This window comes from Typopeltis vanoorti, chromosome 3 (genome assembly GCF_054136105.1).
Source record: "Typopeltis vanoorti isolate ZY-2024b chromosome 3, IOZ_Tvanoo_1.0, whole genome shotgun sequence".
Lineage (NCBI taxonomy): Eukaryota > Metazoa > Arthropoda > Arachnida > Uropygi > Thelyphonidae > Typopeltis > Typopeltis vanoorti.
The window spans coordinates 57,446,953-57,466,436 of record NC_143551.1 but is presented as its reverse complement, the minus strand read 5'-3'; the positions used below and the strand labels follow the sequence as shown (position 1 = coordinate 57,466,436).

General features: G+C 36.2%; 1 protein-coding gene across 6 annotated transcripts in view; it reads right to left on the bottom strand.

The window, feature by feature from the left end:
- LOC150108172 (uncharacterized) overlaps positions 1-19,484 on the bottom strand; it is a 318,721-nt gene that overhangs the window by 133,771 nt on the left and 165,466 nt on the right. Inside the window, exon 18 of one of the 6 annotated variants that reach the window (XM_090390635.1) lies at positions 16,733-17,317. The exons of the other annotated variants lie outside the window; for them this stretch is intronic. Coding sequence (XP_090246761.1) covers positions 17,275-17,317 — 43 coding nt within the window. The 3' untranslated portion in view covers positions 16,733-17,274. Of the gene's footprint in view, positions 1-16,732; positions 17,318-19,484 lie in introns of those variants that run through there. 6 annotated transcript variants of the gene reach the window in all.

Here is a 19,484-nt window from a genome sequence, read left to right as displayed (position 1 = left end):
ATGGATTATAAGACAAAAATATAAGAAAATCTCCAATAACTATTTTGTTTTTATTACAAGAGAAACATTAATGCAAAACGATTACATAATAATATTAATTAAATGTTTGCTCTACGGGGATATCGCACAATGAAACTGTTTATAAGCGTTCGTATAGACTGTGCGAAGAGATTTAACTGAAGCAATATATAGATTGAACTGAAAATTTAATTGAGGTGAAATTTGAATGAGGAGTTATAAGGTTACTATACTTATTGCAATGGTCATAACAAAACAAAATATAACTGTTGTGCTCAGAATATTTTCTCATAGGAAGAAGAATAAAGAACCTGCTTTATAAGGCTTCGATCCCAACTGCACAACAGTGTGCAGTCCGACCGTCCAGGTATCGTAGAGATATAGAAGAGTGTAAGCGAGCATGGGGGGGGGGAGATGGATTGGTTGGTTGTCTTGAATTATGGCCGAAGCAGCTAAGAATGAAAAACCCAAGTTTCTCGAAGGAAAAACATTTTAGTCATATATGCCTGGCAAACTCATGTTAATTGAAACGCCTTGTACAGGTTCTTTGCATCCTGGAGGATTCGCATAAAGATGATTATAAAGAAAGGGCATAATCGATACTGGATTAGCTCCAGAAGCTACGAGAGAGAGAGAGAGAGAGAGAGAGAGAGAGATTGTGTGTGCAGAAGTATATCACACTATGGAACGTTGAGTAAAAAGGGAGAATTACAGATTTTGGCCAGTAGACAAAACAGATAGGAGATAAGACATAAATTAGTGAAATGATAGGAAATATATAAAGGAATTTTCCTCCCTTCCAATATATAGAACTGCAAAGAATGAGAGGTTATCCTTGTAGTTACGAAGAAGAGTGAGGAAGGAACAGATTTTCCTCATGGTTAATGGAAAATGTAGATGAAGAGAAAGATTTTAAAATGACTTTAAAAGAAGTATAAGACGCATTTTTAATAAAAATAAATAAATAATACTGGAAATGTTTACTAACTAACTAACTTTGGAAATGGATGGCAGTCAATCTCGACCCTTAGCTGTCACCAACAGCTAAGAATCTGTCAATAGAGACAGATGGAATATCAGCATGTCTTTTAAAGGAATGTTCAACTGAATTGGCTAAGCCTTTCACATGTTTGTATAACTTGAGTCTTAGCTCAGGAATGGAAGGAATGATAGTTCCATTGTTCAAGGGTGGTGCAAAAACTGATGTGTCTAACTACCGACCTATCAGTATCTCTGAGTGGTAGTGAAGATTTTAGAGAAATGGATAGACAAACAAGTTATACTCTGCAAGGAGCAGCATGGGTTTATTAAAGGAAGGTGAGGTTTTAGCAATTTGCTCATATTTTATAACAATGTTATGGTGGCTGAATTAGATAAAGGGAATGGATACACACTATGATAATGTTTCATTTGCTAAGGCATTTGATAGGATACCACACGAAAGGCTGTTGCATAATCTGGAAAATATGGGATTGGAATACAAACTCTTGACTTTTATCAATGGACGGTGATAGACAGATATCAAAAAGTAGTACACAGTGGGTGTGAATCTGCCTGATTTAAGGTGACCAGTGGTGTACCTCAGGGTTCAGTACTTGGGACATTGTTGTTAGTAAGTGAGTTATGCACTTTGGCATGAGATTTCCAGTGGCATATTATATTAGTGGGGTTATGTTACAAGAAACTGATGAGAGTAAGGATCTCGGCATAATGGTGAAGAAAAATTTGAAGTACAAAAGTGATATAGCAAAAGTTGCAAATACAAGTCACAGGATAATTGCTATATTGAAGAAACCTTGACATGTAAGAATAAGGAAGTCATTTTGCCTCTTTCTAAGGCCTTGAAAAGACCAGACTTGGATTATTTTGCACAGATTTAGTCTCCTGGGTTCCAAGGGAATAAAAAAAAGCTGTGGAAATGGTGCAGAGAAGAGTTACAAAGTTCATATCCGGATTATGTGATTTAGATTATGAGGATAGATTGCGAGTATGTGGAATACAGACACTGGTTAACAGGAGGAAGAGGTGGGGGATGATATAATAGAGGTTTATAAACTTCTGAATGGGTGTTATAGGATATTGTCTGATGCAATTTTTCGTTATATGGAAGGTGGGAGAGAACATGGGAGCATCCATGGAAATTAAGTTTGTTCGCAATCAAGAATGGGATAAGAGCTAGGCTTTCTCTCACAGAACAGTGAGTGAGTGAAATAGTTTGTCATTAAGGGTAGTGAGTGTATGTATCTAGTGTGAATGAATTTAAGGGAAGGTATGACAGCTGATGTTTGGGCTCCCTCGAGGATTCCTTGCCTCCCTTGAGGTCTGAAATAATAATAAATAATGGCTACTAATATTTATGAACGTTCTCAGATTCAGAAAAAAAACAACAAAAAAGGAGTTTCTAGGGGGGAAGTATGCTTGCCTACGTCAAAGACGATCTTAAGGAAAGAGCTGAAAAAAGGCCCCTCGAAAAACGTTTCTAGTCGAGGACCAGGATTATCGAACATATAACAGTCTTTCTTCTGTCAGTGTAACCATACTGAACCAGAAGCCTCCCACAAAATGCAGAGGCACCACAGATGACTAAACAGCTATTAATATAATAATAATACAAATCAGAATTAGACAAATATGAAAACATAGAAGTTAAAAAAAGGCAGGAAATATCGGAACTTGACTTGTAGACAAACGCAGAAGATAAACATAGCATGACAAAAATTTTATCTTTCATGCAATTCTATTAATGTCTATGTATGAGAATTTTTTCTTTGGATTTATTAGTGGACCATAGTTCTTTATAAATATATACAATCGTCGACAAGTTTCGCCAGCTAACGTCTGTCTGGTTTCTTCAGGACAATAAATGGGTACGCTAACGTTAAATGCTAAAAAAAAGAATGAAGTAAAAACAGTTAATTAAAATTGAAATGACGCGTAACATTAAGGGCATGGAGTCTTAGTCATTGTTTGTTGATCGCGTTTTATAGTTTTTCGCGAAGTTGAGTTCTGTTAAACATAGTGAATTTATTAAGCTTTTCCAAATGTCTTTTAGCATCATGCCTTGATTTCTGTTGAGATTGTCTCCTGTCCAGAGTACCACTGCAACTTCTTTAAAGTTTCTAAAGCTGAAATCTTCTTCAATGTACAGCATGGAGCTGTTGTCTGAATCGATGGAGTGGTTCGAAATCGAGAAATGATGGGCTAATCGTGAGGTATCTGTTCTGCTGCTGTTGACATCCCCTATATGTTCTTTTTTTCGAATTTCTAGGCTTCGCGATGTTTGGACTATATAAATCAGTCCACAGGAACATAGGATGTTATATACACATGCGTGCTTGTAGAAGGCAATGCTGTCCTTAGGAGATCTTAACGTGTGTCATGTAGTTTGAATAGGTTTGAAGGCAACCCTGATGTTGAAAGACCTCATGATTTTTGCAATTTTCGTTGAAACTGAGCCGGCATAAGGTATGACAATGGACGATATATACTGCGTGACTGGAGGTTGTCGCTGTGAGTTGTTTCTATTGAGAATCTTTCAGATTATATTTTTTGGGTAACCATTTTTGACTAGAGTTTGAGATATGAGTGAGAGTTCATCAAGCAGATCTTTTTGTTCTGTGGTGATATTTGTTGCTCTATTTTTAAGCATATGTATAATACTAAGTTTTTGTGTATGATGGTGAGTAGATTTAAAGTGAAGATAACGTCCAGTGTCTGTAGGTTTGCGGTAGATTGTGAGCTTGATTTGTCCATTCTCTTGTTTTTTTTATTAGTGTGTCCAGAAAAGGTAATTGATTGTTATTTTCGAACTCTAACTTGAACTTGATTTTTGGGTGGAAAGAATTTATTTTTTGAAGGAACTCATGCAAGGCATTTTCTGTCTTTCCAAATAATGAAGACATCGTCCACGTATCCCCACCAGACTAATGGTTTCGGATTTATTTTGGATAGGATGTCAGCTTCTAGTTTTTTCTTGAACAGATCCGTGCAAGGCGGTCACAAGGGTCTGCCCATGGCTAAGCCATCAATTTGTTCATACATTATATTATTTACTTTAAAGTAGTTCGATTTGAGGCAATGACAGAAAAGCTGAGCAATGTCGTGTGGATAGAGATTTTCTATGATCTTAATCACTTCTTCAACTGGTACGTTCGTGAATAATAACACTACGTCTAGGCTTGCAAGCATGTAATGCGCTTACTTCATACCACTAAGGAGGTCCTAAAAATTGTTTTGATATGTGATTATAATAAATATCTTGAAAGATTCAATACAAAATTTGTGTTTTTCTTCATACAGCCACCTAACAAGAGTATCCCTCATAAAAATTTCAAATTTTTATTTGATTAGCCACAACTTTTTGAATTTCAGATTCAAAATTTGAATCTGAATTTTTAAAAACTTGGCTTAAAGCAGGTGGGTGCTATTTTTAAAAAAAATGAATTCGTCTGAAAATGTAAATAATTAAATTCAAATAAGTAAAAATATCAGAAATTGGACATTACAGAAATAAACTGTAATTAATTCAAAATTCTCAGAAACTGAAAATTCTCTGAATGTACTGAAAAAAGGCCTCGCTAATTAATTATATCTTTAAATATCTTTAAAATATTTTCTTCCGTCTAACGGATAGGGCGATAAAACTCGAATTGTTCAAAATCAGAAATAATGCAACTTAAGTTCCTAATAATTTCACTTGGAATGGCCTATAGGAACAAGTATATACTGAATACAAGTACCATTATTTAAGGGAATTACTAATAATTAGCTAACGACGCCTTTTATTCTCTTACAGGCGATAAAACTCGAATTGTTCAAAATCAGAAATAATGCAACTTAAGTTCCTAATAATTTCACTTGGAATGGCCTATAGGAACAAGTACATACTGAATACAAGTACCATTATTTAAGGGAATTACTAATAATTAGCTAACGACGCCTTTTATTCTCTTACAGGGAGTAGGCGAGGCATTTAAACCCTATCTAGCTTTTAGAGACTAAGTGGGCAATTCAACTCCACCGGTAGCCAATCAGAGATAGCTAGCCTATGTCTATCACTAATTATAGCCGCACACCGATGAAGAGACGGGCAAACAAGTGCTGCCATATGTCGGTACCTAACCCTAACAGAATACGTTACTGTCTGAAATAATGTGGGTTCTACGGTCGATGTTCTTGGGTTTACGGGAAGTAAAACCCGGGTTTTGGGGAGAAAAAAAATCTGCTCGTCCGGGCCAGAGATCGACTAACTCGGGAACCGGTCGAAGAAAGCTTAGAAAAAAGTTCCTCCAGTCAGCGACTAGACTTGAACTATAAGTCTTTTAGGCAGCCTAGTGCAGAAGATGCATGTCCCACTTCCACTTGAGTTAGACAAGTCGTCCAAGTACTAATAAAGAAATGTAACCCATGGATCAGGAAGTGTTTACTTACGTTACTGATCGAAGGTTTTCCCTAAACTGTCAAGAAGTAGATTAAAAACATATCTGAATTATAAAGAACGGATGACACTATCATCAAGAAAACTGAAACACAGATAAAACATGCATCTCGCGGCCTGGTTGGCTGAGCGTATTCGCTCTCCAACCAAGAGCTCCCTCCCGGCAGCAGACATGGATGTTTGTAATTTTCTTTATGTGGTAGATGAATTTCATCGCCAGGTGAGAGACCATCTTCCCGCTTATTGGAGGCCTGAGTGTCTTGAAAAAGGTTTTATATTTGGTCTCTGTAGGGGGAAAAAAAGCTTAGTTCACCCACGGTACGAATGTACTATACTTTAAAAAATAAAACCCTTCGTGCATGCATAAACACTGTATTAGGCCCAATTCTCCACTTTCCTAAATGGGGAGGTGTTCCTAATAAAGTGCGCAAGAGGAGTGGTGCCTCTCATAGTACCACTCGTAAAACGAGCCGATCGTCCTAAAGAGTACTGTTTTTTCTATTTTTTTTCGCAAGATAGCTACCTCCAGTTTCTGAATATTATTCTATAATTGATAAAGTCGATTATGAAGCACTTTATTTTTAAAATCAAAATTAACATTGTACGAACACTCCAAAGCACTGAGTTTTGGTGTCATTGTTTACCAAGCGATACTCTAACCTTCAATAGTTTTCATGTTGTCGCAAAATTTTGAACATAATAAAAAAAAAGAAACTGCTGAATCCTTAAATATAGTATATTAGTTCATCCTAATATATTGGATTTGGAGAAGGATGGAAAAAATCAAATGGGACAGATAAAATAACTAATGAACAGGTCTTAAAAAGAGTAGAAGAAGAAGAAGAAAGAAGTCTGTTAAGGAGGATAAAAAGAAGCAAAGGAAACTGGATCGGACATATTCTGAGAGGGAATGCAATCATCAGAGATGCCATCGAAGGAAAACTAGACGGAAAAACACCCAGAGGAAGAGTAAGGAAAAACAATGCTAGATGACATGCTCAATGGAGACAGGTACACAACCTTGAAAGAGAAGGCTCAGAACAGAAGAGAGTGAAAGGAAAGTTTCTGCTACTAAAAGAAGAACATGCTCAATTGCAGAATACTGAAGAAGTTTATCCTATGAAATAAGTTAACCAATACACTTGACGAGAAACTTCGACTGTCGTCAACCATCATAGCTTATAATTGTTTAAAGAATATCCAAATGCCAGCAGAGATGAACTGGAATAATTATACTAGATTATGATTAACAGAGTTTCGTCGAAGGAAGCAATGTTCTTGCAAACAAGTATTTCGTAAAAGAGTATTCCCGCGAAATTCTCTGTCATGAAATTTCGTAGCAGTTTTGAATACTACGAAATTCCTGTGATCCTTTCACTATTGTGAGTGATAATGGATTCTAACTGAAAACATGAAAGAAATGAAGAAAATTAAGAGACTTAAAACATAATCCTTGAAAATGCTAAAATAAATCGAAAAGACGGGAGAAATATAAATCGAAAGAAAAATTATCTGAAAATAGTAGAAAAATAATTTCATAATCAAGAAAACGGACGAAATTAAAGTTTTTGTGCATCATATTTCCTGCGATTAGTCGCCCAAATGGGAAAATGAATAAAATATATCATTTTGTGTTTCTTATCCCCGTTTTCTGAATAGTATCTAAATGTTATTTCCATTTCAATGGGCGTTTCGCATCCAAGTAAATATACTAAGTATAAAACACGCAAAGGCGGTAATGAAGCACCTGTGAATCTTTCTGTCGGCTTTTCAACTTGAAGTTGAGATAGTCGATCTAATGCAGATGTAGCAGGGATTTTTTTCTCCCGGAAACTAGGGAGGAAAAAATTTCATCCCGCGTAGCAGCAAATTGGCCTTCAGAGAACACACGCAAATTACAGACAAGATATGTCTGTAATTTGTTATCACATTTAACAAAACCATAATTTTGTTAAATGTAATTAGCCATTAGAAGCAGTGCATAAGCAAGAAATAGTTTTGATATTCCACACCATTATTATTACGTAACACCTCCAAGGATTCATACTCAAATTCGTTACTCACATCTAACCGTCTTGCTTACCAGAAACCTTCTGTTTCTGGTGGTGGTGGTGATGGGCCGTAAATGGCAGTTGTGTCTTTGGAATTTAAAGTGGTAAGAGAGACGGTTAGATGTGAGGAACGAATTAGAGTATGAATCCTTGGAGGCGTCACGTAATAATAATGGTATGGAATATCAAAACTGTTTCTTGCTTATGCGCTGCTTCTAATGGCTAATTACATTTAACAAAATTACGGTAGTGACTCTTGAGCGAAGTTCTACAGCAAGAGTCGCTGACTGTTATTACTACATAACTACAAGAACATTACGGCAAAAATTCGAGCATACTTCGGTTCAAGTTGAATATCATCGATCGCTCAGATATATTTAACAGAGATCGTCAAATGAACATTACATGATAAATTTGAAGCTCTTAGATGTAAATAATCAAACGTTAAACTAGCGCGCTTTAAACATTGTATTTACATGCTATGATGACTAGCGATATAATGAGTAGAATGCTCAAGATGTTCTTGCGCTAGATTTGGCTGAAAGACGATTAAACCTGAGATCAGGGGCGCGCCGGCCATATGTGCAATATGTGCCACGCACACAGGTGCCAGGTTAGTAAAGGCGCCAAAGAGGAGGAAATACTTTAAAAAAAACGTTTTTTTTAAAGTGATTTTTTTATTGGAGGGGGGAGCGCTAACTAAAATTTTGCACACAGGCGCGCCCCTGCCTGAGATAGGATGTTATTTTGTTTCTTGTACTGATTAGGATATATATATACAGGGTGTTCGGGATAAATTTGACAGTTTCGTAAGGAAAAAGAAAATCTTCTTTGTATCTATTAAATTTAATGAATTGACAAAAAAAACATTACAGGCAGAGTTAATTACAATACTATCAACAAGATTTACTCAAAATAACCACCATTAGCATCGATCACAGCTTCAATTCTGCTTCGGAACCTCGAACAAGCTGATGCTACAGTCTCCCTGGGAAGGGCCGCAAAAACTGTTTTAATTTTATCCATTAACTGGGCTTTTGTATTACTGGAAGTGCGATTGGTGTCTTTTTCAACTGCGCCACATACAAAATAATCCATGGGGTTAAGGTCTGGGGAGTTTGGTGGCCAAACATTTGGACTGGTGAAGTCGTAGAAATTTTCAGACAACCATTTTTGACTTTTCCCAGAGGTGTGGCAAGGGGCCGAATCCTGCTGCCATACATACGGCCTACCATTGGCTACCCTTGTTATCCAGGGCTTGACTACAGTTAGCAACTCCACGAACAAAGCCCGAATTCCAATGCCAGGGTTCTTCAACACCTGTTCCTGCAGATTTGCGAGGAATTCTGCTGTACGAACGCAATCAGATCGTCTGCTAGGGATCTTTCTTCTTGCTACATCCTCGTAGTCACCATTGCAAGTCTCTAGTTCATGCCTGATTGTTTTTACTGTATTCAGGGAGCATTGGGCAGCAGTCGTAATATCCTTATTTTGATGGCGGGCACGAATCATCATGATACAAGTTATTCTCTTCCATGATTCAGGTGGGTTCCAGCTATCCATCCTTTCTGACATCTTGTATATGAACGAAGAAGGGTCCAAACTTTTAAATGAAGAGAAGTGTGTGTTAATACATGTAACTTACGGAAAAATATAATTAATTATAAATATGTCAAATTTATCCCGAACACCCTGTATATATATATATATATATATATATATATATATATATATATATATATATATATATATATATATATATATATGGTGCCATAGTACGTGATTTTCTTTAGAATTTGCAGCTAGTCCTGATTTATATTTCCCCTATATCCTTGATATATTCTGACGAAGCTGTTTGTCCGACATAGCTAATTCCACATGAACAACTGATTTTGTACTTCGGACTTTTTTTATCAGTGAAATGGGAGGTGGTTTAGATGAGAAAGACTTAAAACCTTATTTATCTGGGGGGGGGGGGCACTTTTATGTATTGCGACGCAATATCTCAGACACGTCCTTGATGGAATATATGTAAGAGAGCGATATGTTCCTGATTTTTCTGTATATCTGTTTATATAGGATGTTCTCAACGATTATTATTTTGTTATCATCAATTTTCTGAACGAATAAGGATTCAGGTCTTATTTCTCCAGTTTTTTTAAGGCGGATGGCAGATGGACATTTCATGGAGGCACCTTTTGTGTACGTTTGTTTTCTGTAAAATAGATAGCTAAGTTCGTCTTTGGAGACCTACAGAGAATATGAGCTAATTTTTGAACAGCAGGATAAATACCACTGAAAAAGCCTCCAGAGTATAAAAATGCAACACAGGAGGAAGGGGGATCAATCCAAACACACAACTTCATAACAATCAGAGAAATCCTATTAGGACCAAACGACTCTTTAGTATCCAGCGCGTGGACAAAAGTGTTCTGGTAGAAAAAACAAAACAAAACGGAGATATCGAATGTTATGAGTCTGGAATGGAGCAAGAACATTTACAGATATCACCAATGCAAGAATTAGGAAAAGGGGAAATGCAAATGGTTTTTTCTATGATTCCGATACAACAGAACCAAATTTTCCAGTCCGCTTGGCCTAGCATCTAGCGTCTCAGTTTCCAAAACAACAAGCAGCAGGTCAAATTCCAGTGGCTGCATGAATGTTTCTTAGACAGGCAAATTTCATCATCTTGTGTTCAGTCTAATCCCTCGCTTATTGGAGGAGTGAAATGACTTGAAAATGTTACATTTCGTCTCTGCAGCAGACTTTCTTGATTACCAACGATGATACAACACAAGTTGATTGTCTGACATGATCATTCGAAGTTTCTCTCTTCGAAATTGTCATTCGAAGAGAGAAACCTTAGGACCTACAGAGAGCTAAAATAGGTGCTATATAAACATTATAGCGAGACTGAAAATTAGAGGGAAATTATTACTATTATTATTACTTATTTTATTATTTCGTGACACCTCCAAGGAGTCCGAAGAGGGAGAATACCTACTCTACAACTCTCCACCAAACCTCTACTACCATCATCATCTACATCAACGCCATCTACTGCCTATCACCACCACTAGTATTTTTGTCTGTAAATTGCGTGTGTTCTGGGGGCCGATTTGTCTGTATGAGGGATGAAAAAACCCCTGCAATCTCCATATGAGATCGTCTAACTCACATTCAATTGAAAAAAATCGACATAAAGATTCCTCCTGTCACGACGAGAATCGATCTTAGGCCTCTTGCAATCGAAGAGCCAACGTATTCTTCGATTGCAAGAGGCCTACTGTCGTTCTTCCAATTGCGTTATGGAGGCGCTTACACAGCCACACAAAACTATAACGAATTCACCACTATAAACCAATACAAGGGGACACAAACACGTCAAATCTGAATCCAACCTCCACCCTTCAAAAACGGTTAAACCGTTGGTTGCGTGAACTCGCCTTTAGATGATAACTGAAAAGAAATGCATATATATATATATATATACACACACATACATGCAAGTACAGCAATCCCTCGATTAGTGAGCCCAGTGGCGCACTCAGGATTTAATCTTGGAGGGGGCCGAGCGCTCAGGATTTAACCTTGGGGGGGGGGGGGAGGCCGAGTTGAGTAGATGATTTGCGAATACACACTACGCATCGCATACGACCTATGACTGAGCATCTACAGTGATCGCTAATTCATAAGTAGTATAGAAATAGAAGACACGACACAACATAAATAAAAAAATTGAATTTTAATTAGGAAAAGATTTTTGGAAATTTTTCTAGTTTTTTCCTTTTCTTTTGGGGGTGCCCAGGCCCCTTATCACCCCCCTCTGGGTGCGCCACTGAGTGAGCCTAATGCGTTCTTTAAAACAGGAGCATTAATCGTAAACGCACTAATCGAATACAATAACCTATGGGAAAAAGTATAATTCGTTCCTTCCTCAGATTTCTTTCTTGAACCTTAATTTTTTTTTATAAAAGAATTAAAGTATGTCATGAAGCTGAAAGACAATAAAACATATTCAAAATATAAATTTATTATTCTGCTTCTTAACAAAGAATTGAGCTAACGTAGTTTGGTTTGGCGGGTTCTATTTCTTTTTTTTTTTTTTTTTTTTTTCCCATACAACTGACGGTATGGCCCTATTGCCTCTGCAAATTTTACTGGTTCTCTCTTCCCCAGGGTCAGTCTCTCTAAGCACTGCTGCTTAAAAACTTCGATTGTACGAAAAGTATTTTCAAATTGTTTCTGTGAAATCTCTTTTGGCTGATTATCAGTGGTTAAATTTTCTTCATATTCTTCGGGATCTTCCCGCTGTGCATCTAAATTTAGCAGGTCGGAATCATTCAATTCTTCAGAATGAGATTTAATCAACTCTTGGACGTTATGATTGAAGGGGTGAAAGAAATGAAGGACGTACGAATTGGTCGCCAATATGCGAAATCACGTGCTTTATAGATAAAATTTTCCAACGGTTATACAAGCAAAATAGTTACCACTTTAAAAACTACAATGATCATAAAAAAAGAAGTTAATTTTGCGACGTGTAATAATAAACAACTCAACCCAGAAGACGGATTGATTACCCTATTATTGGAATGGATTCTCCTTTTTGTGACATGCGCAGAAGTGTCTCGAATCTGTGGGCGTACTATAGCAGACGACATATATTTTGGCGGTAAAAATTTTAAACATAGTATACATAGTCAGGTCCGGCTGGTGGCGTGTGCGAAGTGTGAAATATACACAGGCGCCGCAGAAGAAAAGGCGCCTAAATGATGTCAAAAAATATGAGATAAGAGTTTAAACGAACAACGAATGGTACATATAATTATGAATGTACGTCGTCTTCCATTCGGGTCCCTTCAGATCTTGCCGGAAACGAACAAATAAATTCTGAAACTGTATTCTGAACCCGATGATATCACTGTAATTTTTGATTAAAATATACCTAAAATAGTTCTTCTTTATTTTTTGATGCATCATAAATCAACTTATGATTAATTGTTGAGTTCCGTATCCTAATTTTAATCAGATTGGATGCATATGGTCCGGCCTTAAAAGTCGGCTTACTACTGATAACTCATTCTTCTCGACATTCGAGCCTGTTATGTTAGCAAGCTGTTAGGGCGGCGTCAGCGATACAAAATAATCGGCGAACTCTCGAGTCCAATGCGAAACATTCTTGTAAAATTCTCTTATCTATTTTCGTTGAATCTTCCTGAGAGAACTAAGTAGGCTAGTATTCTGTAACATTTCCAACAAGTTATATTGAAAAATTGTTGGTATAAAAGAAATCTTGTTTTGTATAAAAGACATAAAGGTAGGATATTTCACTTTGCTTAATAAAGAACTACCTGCTATCAAGGCATGAGTCGAGAAAAACTAAATGGTTTGGCACTAATTTCAATAAAAAATGATATTGCTCAGGCTATCAACATTGATGTACTGCGACAGGATTTCGCTAAAATGAAAGCCAGACGAGTCCCTTTTAGCAAAATTAATGTAAAGAATATTTGAATAAATCTCTTAGCTTTATATTACTATTTTATATAATTTTGAAAATTTATATAACTTGAAAAAATTTGTATAAGCAGGACTAATCCGTAGGTAACATTATACTGTAATGCGGGTTTCATTTTTTTTTTCATTTCCTGTTCGTTTTATTGAAAAAAAAAATTTTTTTGGAAAGGCGCCGAACATTAATCACACACACAAGAAAAATACTATGTGGCAGTCCTGTACATAGTGTAAATGGAAGTAGTGTAGTATGCTATTAAAAATAACTTTATAAAATGTTTTAAACCGGTAACTAAATTATTTCATTCTGATTATGGTGAGTGATTTTTTAAAATAGTTAGCCATAAAAATGTATAAATAGAAAATTTTTAAATCTGTAACATTTATTTTTAAGATATAGGCGCACTAATGAAATTTGGGTATCGAAAAAAAATCACGCACTAATCGAGGGATTACTCTATATATATATAAGCTTGATAGGGTTTAAAGGCCTCACCTACTCCCTACAAGGGAATAAAAAGGTTAGCTTATTATTTATTTAATGGTGTGTATATATATCATTTATTTAATGGTGTGTGTGTATATATATATATATATACACACACACACACACACATGGGTGGTCAGAAAAGTTTTTAGCCTCAACCATAAATGGCAACACTATTGGCAAGATTTTTTTCCCTAAATTGGTACATCTGTCATAAGCATCCATGTAAAACTGCAAGTCATTATTATATCAAGTAGTTTGTTTTATACAACTGCCTGAAACAAAAGTGTTGTCTGTGTCCTTTGAAATGGATAAAATTGAGTCATTTTAAACAATTAAGAAATGGGCTGCCGAACCAGCCTTGAAGAAATCCACGTGAAGGACATCCAAAAAGTTAACAACACCAGAAATCATTGATCAGTGCATGATATGGTATTGGATGACTGGCGAATCAAAGTGCGTGAAATTGCTGAGACTATAGGCATTTCAAGAGAAAGTGTAGGATATATTTTGTATGAATTGCAAATGAAAAAGCTTTACACAAGATGGGTGCCATGCTGATCAAAAACGCACTCGCATGAAAATCTCTGAACAGTGCTTGGAGTGTTTTAACAAGAATAAAACTGATTTTGTGCATTAATTTATTACTATCGATGAGACTTGGATTCACCATTACACAACAGAATCCAAACAGCAGTCAAAACAGTGGATTGAAGCCAGTTGTTCAGCACCAAAGAAGACAAGGTCATGGCATCGGTGTTTTGGGATGCTAAAGGCATTTTGTTTATTAATTATCTTGAAAAAGGTAACACAATAACTGGGGAATATTATTCCGATCTTTTAACCAGACTAGACGAAAAATTTCGTGAGAAAAGACCCGGTTTGCAGAAGAAAACGTCATCTTTCATCAGAACAATGCACCAGCCCACAAAGGTGTTTTGGCAATTGCAAAATTAAGGGGTAGGCACCATGAATTGTTGGCACATCCACCCTGTCCCCAGATTTGGCTCCCTCTGACTTCTATTTCTTCCCAAAACTAAAACTCTTTCTAGCAGGTGAGCGTTTTTCTTCGAATCAAGAGGTGATTGCAGCTGTAGAGGAGTATTTTGCAGATCTTACTGAGAACCACTACAGGAAACCGGATAATGGCACTGGAGAACTGCTGGAATAAATGTATGTCTTAAGAGAGATTATGTTGAAAAATAAAAATAATTGAAATTATAAATTGGTTTTTTTTTTCATTGTTAGGCTGAGAACTTTTCAGACCACCCACGTATATACACAGTTGTATGTTTTCAAGCACTTACATATAAATAGTTAAATCTATTCCTGGGAGCTGTGTAGCTCAGTAGAAGTCTATGGCGTTTGACCGCACGACGAAAGGCGTTCGAATCTAGTCGCCGACAAGAGGAACTTTTTCTAAGCCTTTTCTCAACCAGTTCCCGAGTTAGTCTATCTCTGGCATGGGCTAGCGCGTTTTTTCTCCCGGAAACTCGGGTTTTTCGTGCTGTAAACTCAAGAAAATCGGCCGTCGAGCCCACAGTATTTTCGGACATTAAAAATATTGTTAGGGTCAGGCACCACGAGATGGCGGCACTTGCTAGCCGCCTTCTTCACTGTGTACCGATTAATTAGTGATAGCCTTGGGCCAGCTATCTCTGATTGGCTACCAGTGGAGACTGAACTGCCCACTCAGTCTCCAAAAGTTAGATAGGGCTAAACGGCCTCGCCTACTCCTTATATACAGGAACAAAAAGGTGTTAACTGATATTTTTTTTTACCTATACCTGGCTCGCAATGGGTACTGAAACAAAATCACAAAACCACCGCCATCTATTATCTTCCTCAGATAAGCTCTGCAGGAGCTTCGAGGAAGACAGCAGAAACACCACATAAACAAACAAGTTCATCAAAAACGAATGTACTCAGTAACTTGTATACCAAATTTTTGTTGTGATAAAAAATGTAATAATAATGTTTTTAATAGTATATATATGTGTGGATACGATGTATACCAACAAACTTTGATAGACTTATTACTATAATAATAACATATTAAATTATATGTTTTTTATAGGTATTTTTTAATTATATGTATTAAATACAGAATGCATAAAAAAGATTGAAATAAACATACAAATGACAAAATACAGAAAAATTATGTATATTTATATAAAATTATTCCATTATTATTATTATTATTATTATTGAATTGTATATGAATTGCGTGCACATTCGTGCCAATCCATATGTAAATACGATGAATAAATATTTAGCTAGTTTAAAAAATTATATTTATAAAAAATTACATACTCTGCATTTTGTACTGAATCTAGTACTGTACAGAAAAATGTAATATGCTTCATTGTGTGTGTAAGTATTCTGTACGATAATAAGCGTTGTCATTGTCAAAAAAAAAATTATTATTATTATTATTATTATTATTATAAACGGCTATCTCCATGGGCCAAAGACTCATCGCGGGTGGTAAACGGTCATAACTGTCCGTAAATCATAGAATTAAAACATTTATTAATGCCAAATACGAAGCGAAAAATTCAAATAAATTTTTTGTAACCAAAAAGTTATTTTAATAGTTTGGCTTAAAAGAAAACGAATACTAGTCTGTAATCAATCTATACCATTAAGTTTTTCCATTTCGACAACAAAATTGTCACGTTTACGGATAACTAGCATTGGCTAGTAGCACCTTTCACTTCACTTCACTTAGAACTTTATCTTTGTTTTTAATAACTGAAACTAGTGTGAGGTAAGTTCAGCCCGCGGCGTATTTCTGCGTTGGATACATCATTGTTACTAAATTTAATAATGATAATCTTAGCAGGGCTGGCTCGTACATAAGCACTGCGAAACTGCAGCACTCCCAATTTTTCTCCACATATAAATATATTTATTAAGTTATTTATATTTGTTTGTAATATTTAATTTTATCATCAACAATCCTATACAATTCTCTTATTTTGTATAAAAAATAATAAAAATCCATCTTGCAGCACTTAGGAGGGAGAAGGACTAGCAGCACTGTGTTTATCACGGTGTCATATTGCTACGAGCGCAAGCATATGCACGTCATAGTGAGATGCGAGCTATTAGTGTAATGCGGCACTGTCTGTCGTGCAGTTCCACTTGTTTATATGCAGTTTGTACCAGTAGTAGAGTGTTCGTAGTGCTTATCGTGTTTACTCTGTCTCTTTAAATATTTGGTCATTACAATTAAAGGATTTAATTGTAATGTCCAAATATTGTAAATCCATTCCTATAATTACAATTATTTGAATGGATTTTATTTTTAAGTAATTTTGAATTATACTAAACTGTATAATTTTATTGATAATAAAGAATATTTTTTCATGTTTAATTTTTTAAAAAAAAACTACCATAATTTTGATATTTTATCCAAAAACGTATACACTGTATTTACAGTGTGTATGTATATTTAGAAAGTTGCAGCACCCCATGATTTCAAACCAAGAGCCGCCACTGAATCTTAGTATGTAATGTAATAGGTTTACATGTCTTCTTTTTAGTTGAAGCAACAGCACTCTTATTTTGAATTTTATCTGATGAGTTGGTATTCTTATTATTAACAACAATAAAATAAAATAATAGTTATAAACAGTTTATAATTCCCAGTGAATCACCAAAACACAAAGATATGTAGAGAACAACAATGCAAATAAACTGAGTTGAGTAGTACGCATCAGTTTGTTTCAAAGGAGCATCATTTTGCTAAAACAATCCTATGAGTGAATGCAGCGTTGTATAAATGGACACCAGTCATACCTGAAAAGCATCATAAAGCGATGTGTCATAAGGTAATTTATTACTTATCTTAATTACAATATTTAAATTCCTATTATTCTGTACTGTTCTGTTTGAACAGATTTTTTTTTTTTTTTCATTTGCTTCATTATGAGTAGTTAAATCTGAGTTCCTAAGCACTTAAAATTTAACACATTCAATTGTTTACTATTATTGTTATCTCCATAGAGGCAAAAGATACATCGCAGAGGCCCACAGCATAGTTCACAATGCACCTATCATACCATCTACAATCCAGTCAGAATTTCATCATGGGAGGCAGAAGCTGACCAGTATTTACACAGTATTTATCACAAGCCTCTGTAGCTCCATTGCTTGAGGAACCTTTATCTGGTCTCTTTTGACTAAAGGTGAGTTAGCTGGTCTTATACGGAAGCAGAGGATTTTTTCACCTGGAAACGCAAGTTTTTTGTCCCTCGGAACAGGCAAACCGGTCCGTGAATACATATCGATCTGCAGTCATAAAATACATACTTAGTCCCTCATTAGGAGGACTTAATCAGACCTGCTGTTTCACCAAAGTCTAGAGCCGGTTGGGGAAGGGGGTGACCCCCAACACGAATAAGAAAAAAAAGTATCTATCATACCTCTCCTTAAAATGATTCACTGATGAAGAACTAACAACAACCACAAGCAACCCATTCCACTCATTCGTAATCCTGATAGCAAAAATATAGACCTCACATTCTTACTAACTAAAGGTTTATTCAACTTCCAATGATGAACTCTTGTTCTATCCTCACCTTTCATATAGTGAATAATTTCTTCCACTTCCATTCTATAAAACCTTTTCAATAACTTGAATGTTTCTATCATTTCACCTCTCTTCCTTCTGTCTACCAATTTTTGTAACCCACAAATCTTGTCTTTCTCTCTCTCTTCATATGAAACATTCCACAGCCCCGAAACCATCTTTGTCACCCACATCTGAATCCTCTCAACCACTTCCATATCCAAGAAACCCAGGCTACCAAAACTTAGCACAATAGTCCAAATGGGGTGGCATTTTTGTCTATACTAGGCAATGTATTTTTGAGGGTGATCTTCTGAACTGTTTTGCATTATAAATTTCTGCATTATAACCTCTAAACTTCAGTTCCCTATCAACCACAACACCTCAATTCCTGGCCTTGTCAATTTCCAGCAATGAAACCCCATCAATAGAACACACACAGACTGAAATGTTTTCAATCCAAAGTGAATAACTGTACATTTAGCCACATTAAAAGAGAAACTTATGCTTTAACCACACTGACAGCTTATTCAAATGATCCTGCAGGATCACTATATTACCTTTATTTAATAATAATAATATTATTATTATTCAGGCCTCCATGGAGTCAAAGACTCATCCTTGGAGGTCCTTCCTAGGAAACACAAAGCCTATCATACCACTCCTTGAACTCATTGACTGTTCTTGCACTCACACTCTATCAGGCAATGCATTCCACGTTTTAACCACCCTCCATGTAAAGAAACCACTCCTCACCTTCCTGCTCAGAGCTTCCTTTCGTAACTTACAGGGAGGCCCCTTGTCATTGCTCCTTCCCGCTGTTCCACCAAGTGAAAGAACTCCCCAATGTCCACCCTGTAACTGCTTCTCAACAGTTTAAAAGTCTTGATCATATCAGCTATCCTTCTCTGCACCAAACTGCAGTCCACATTCCCTAAGCTGATCCTCATAACCAACATTCTACATTCTGAAACCATCTTCGTTATCCACCTTTGTACCCTTTCCACAGTTAATTTATCCCCTTCAAATCCTTTGGACCAAATCTGAGAACAATAATCTAAGTTTGATCTGATGATGATCTGGTCTTATATAACAGAATGATAACTCTTATCTCTGCAGGTCAGCATCCTTCTCAGTATTGCAACAATACTCTGGTTACCTTCACCACCTTTGCAATATGCTCCCTGAATTTCAGTTTTCTATCAGTCATCACCCGTAGATCTTGTCTCCCCCTACTTCCTCCAGTACAGCTCCTACAATCGAGTATGCAGCCTCCCATCGATGTATCCCAAACTTCAAGACTTTACATTTTGCTGCATTAAACCAACACCCCATTCATTTGCCATCTGTCTAGTTTATACAAATCCTTTAGCAGGGCTGCCACATCTGCACTAT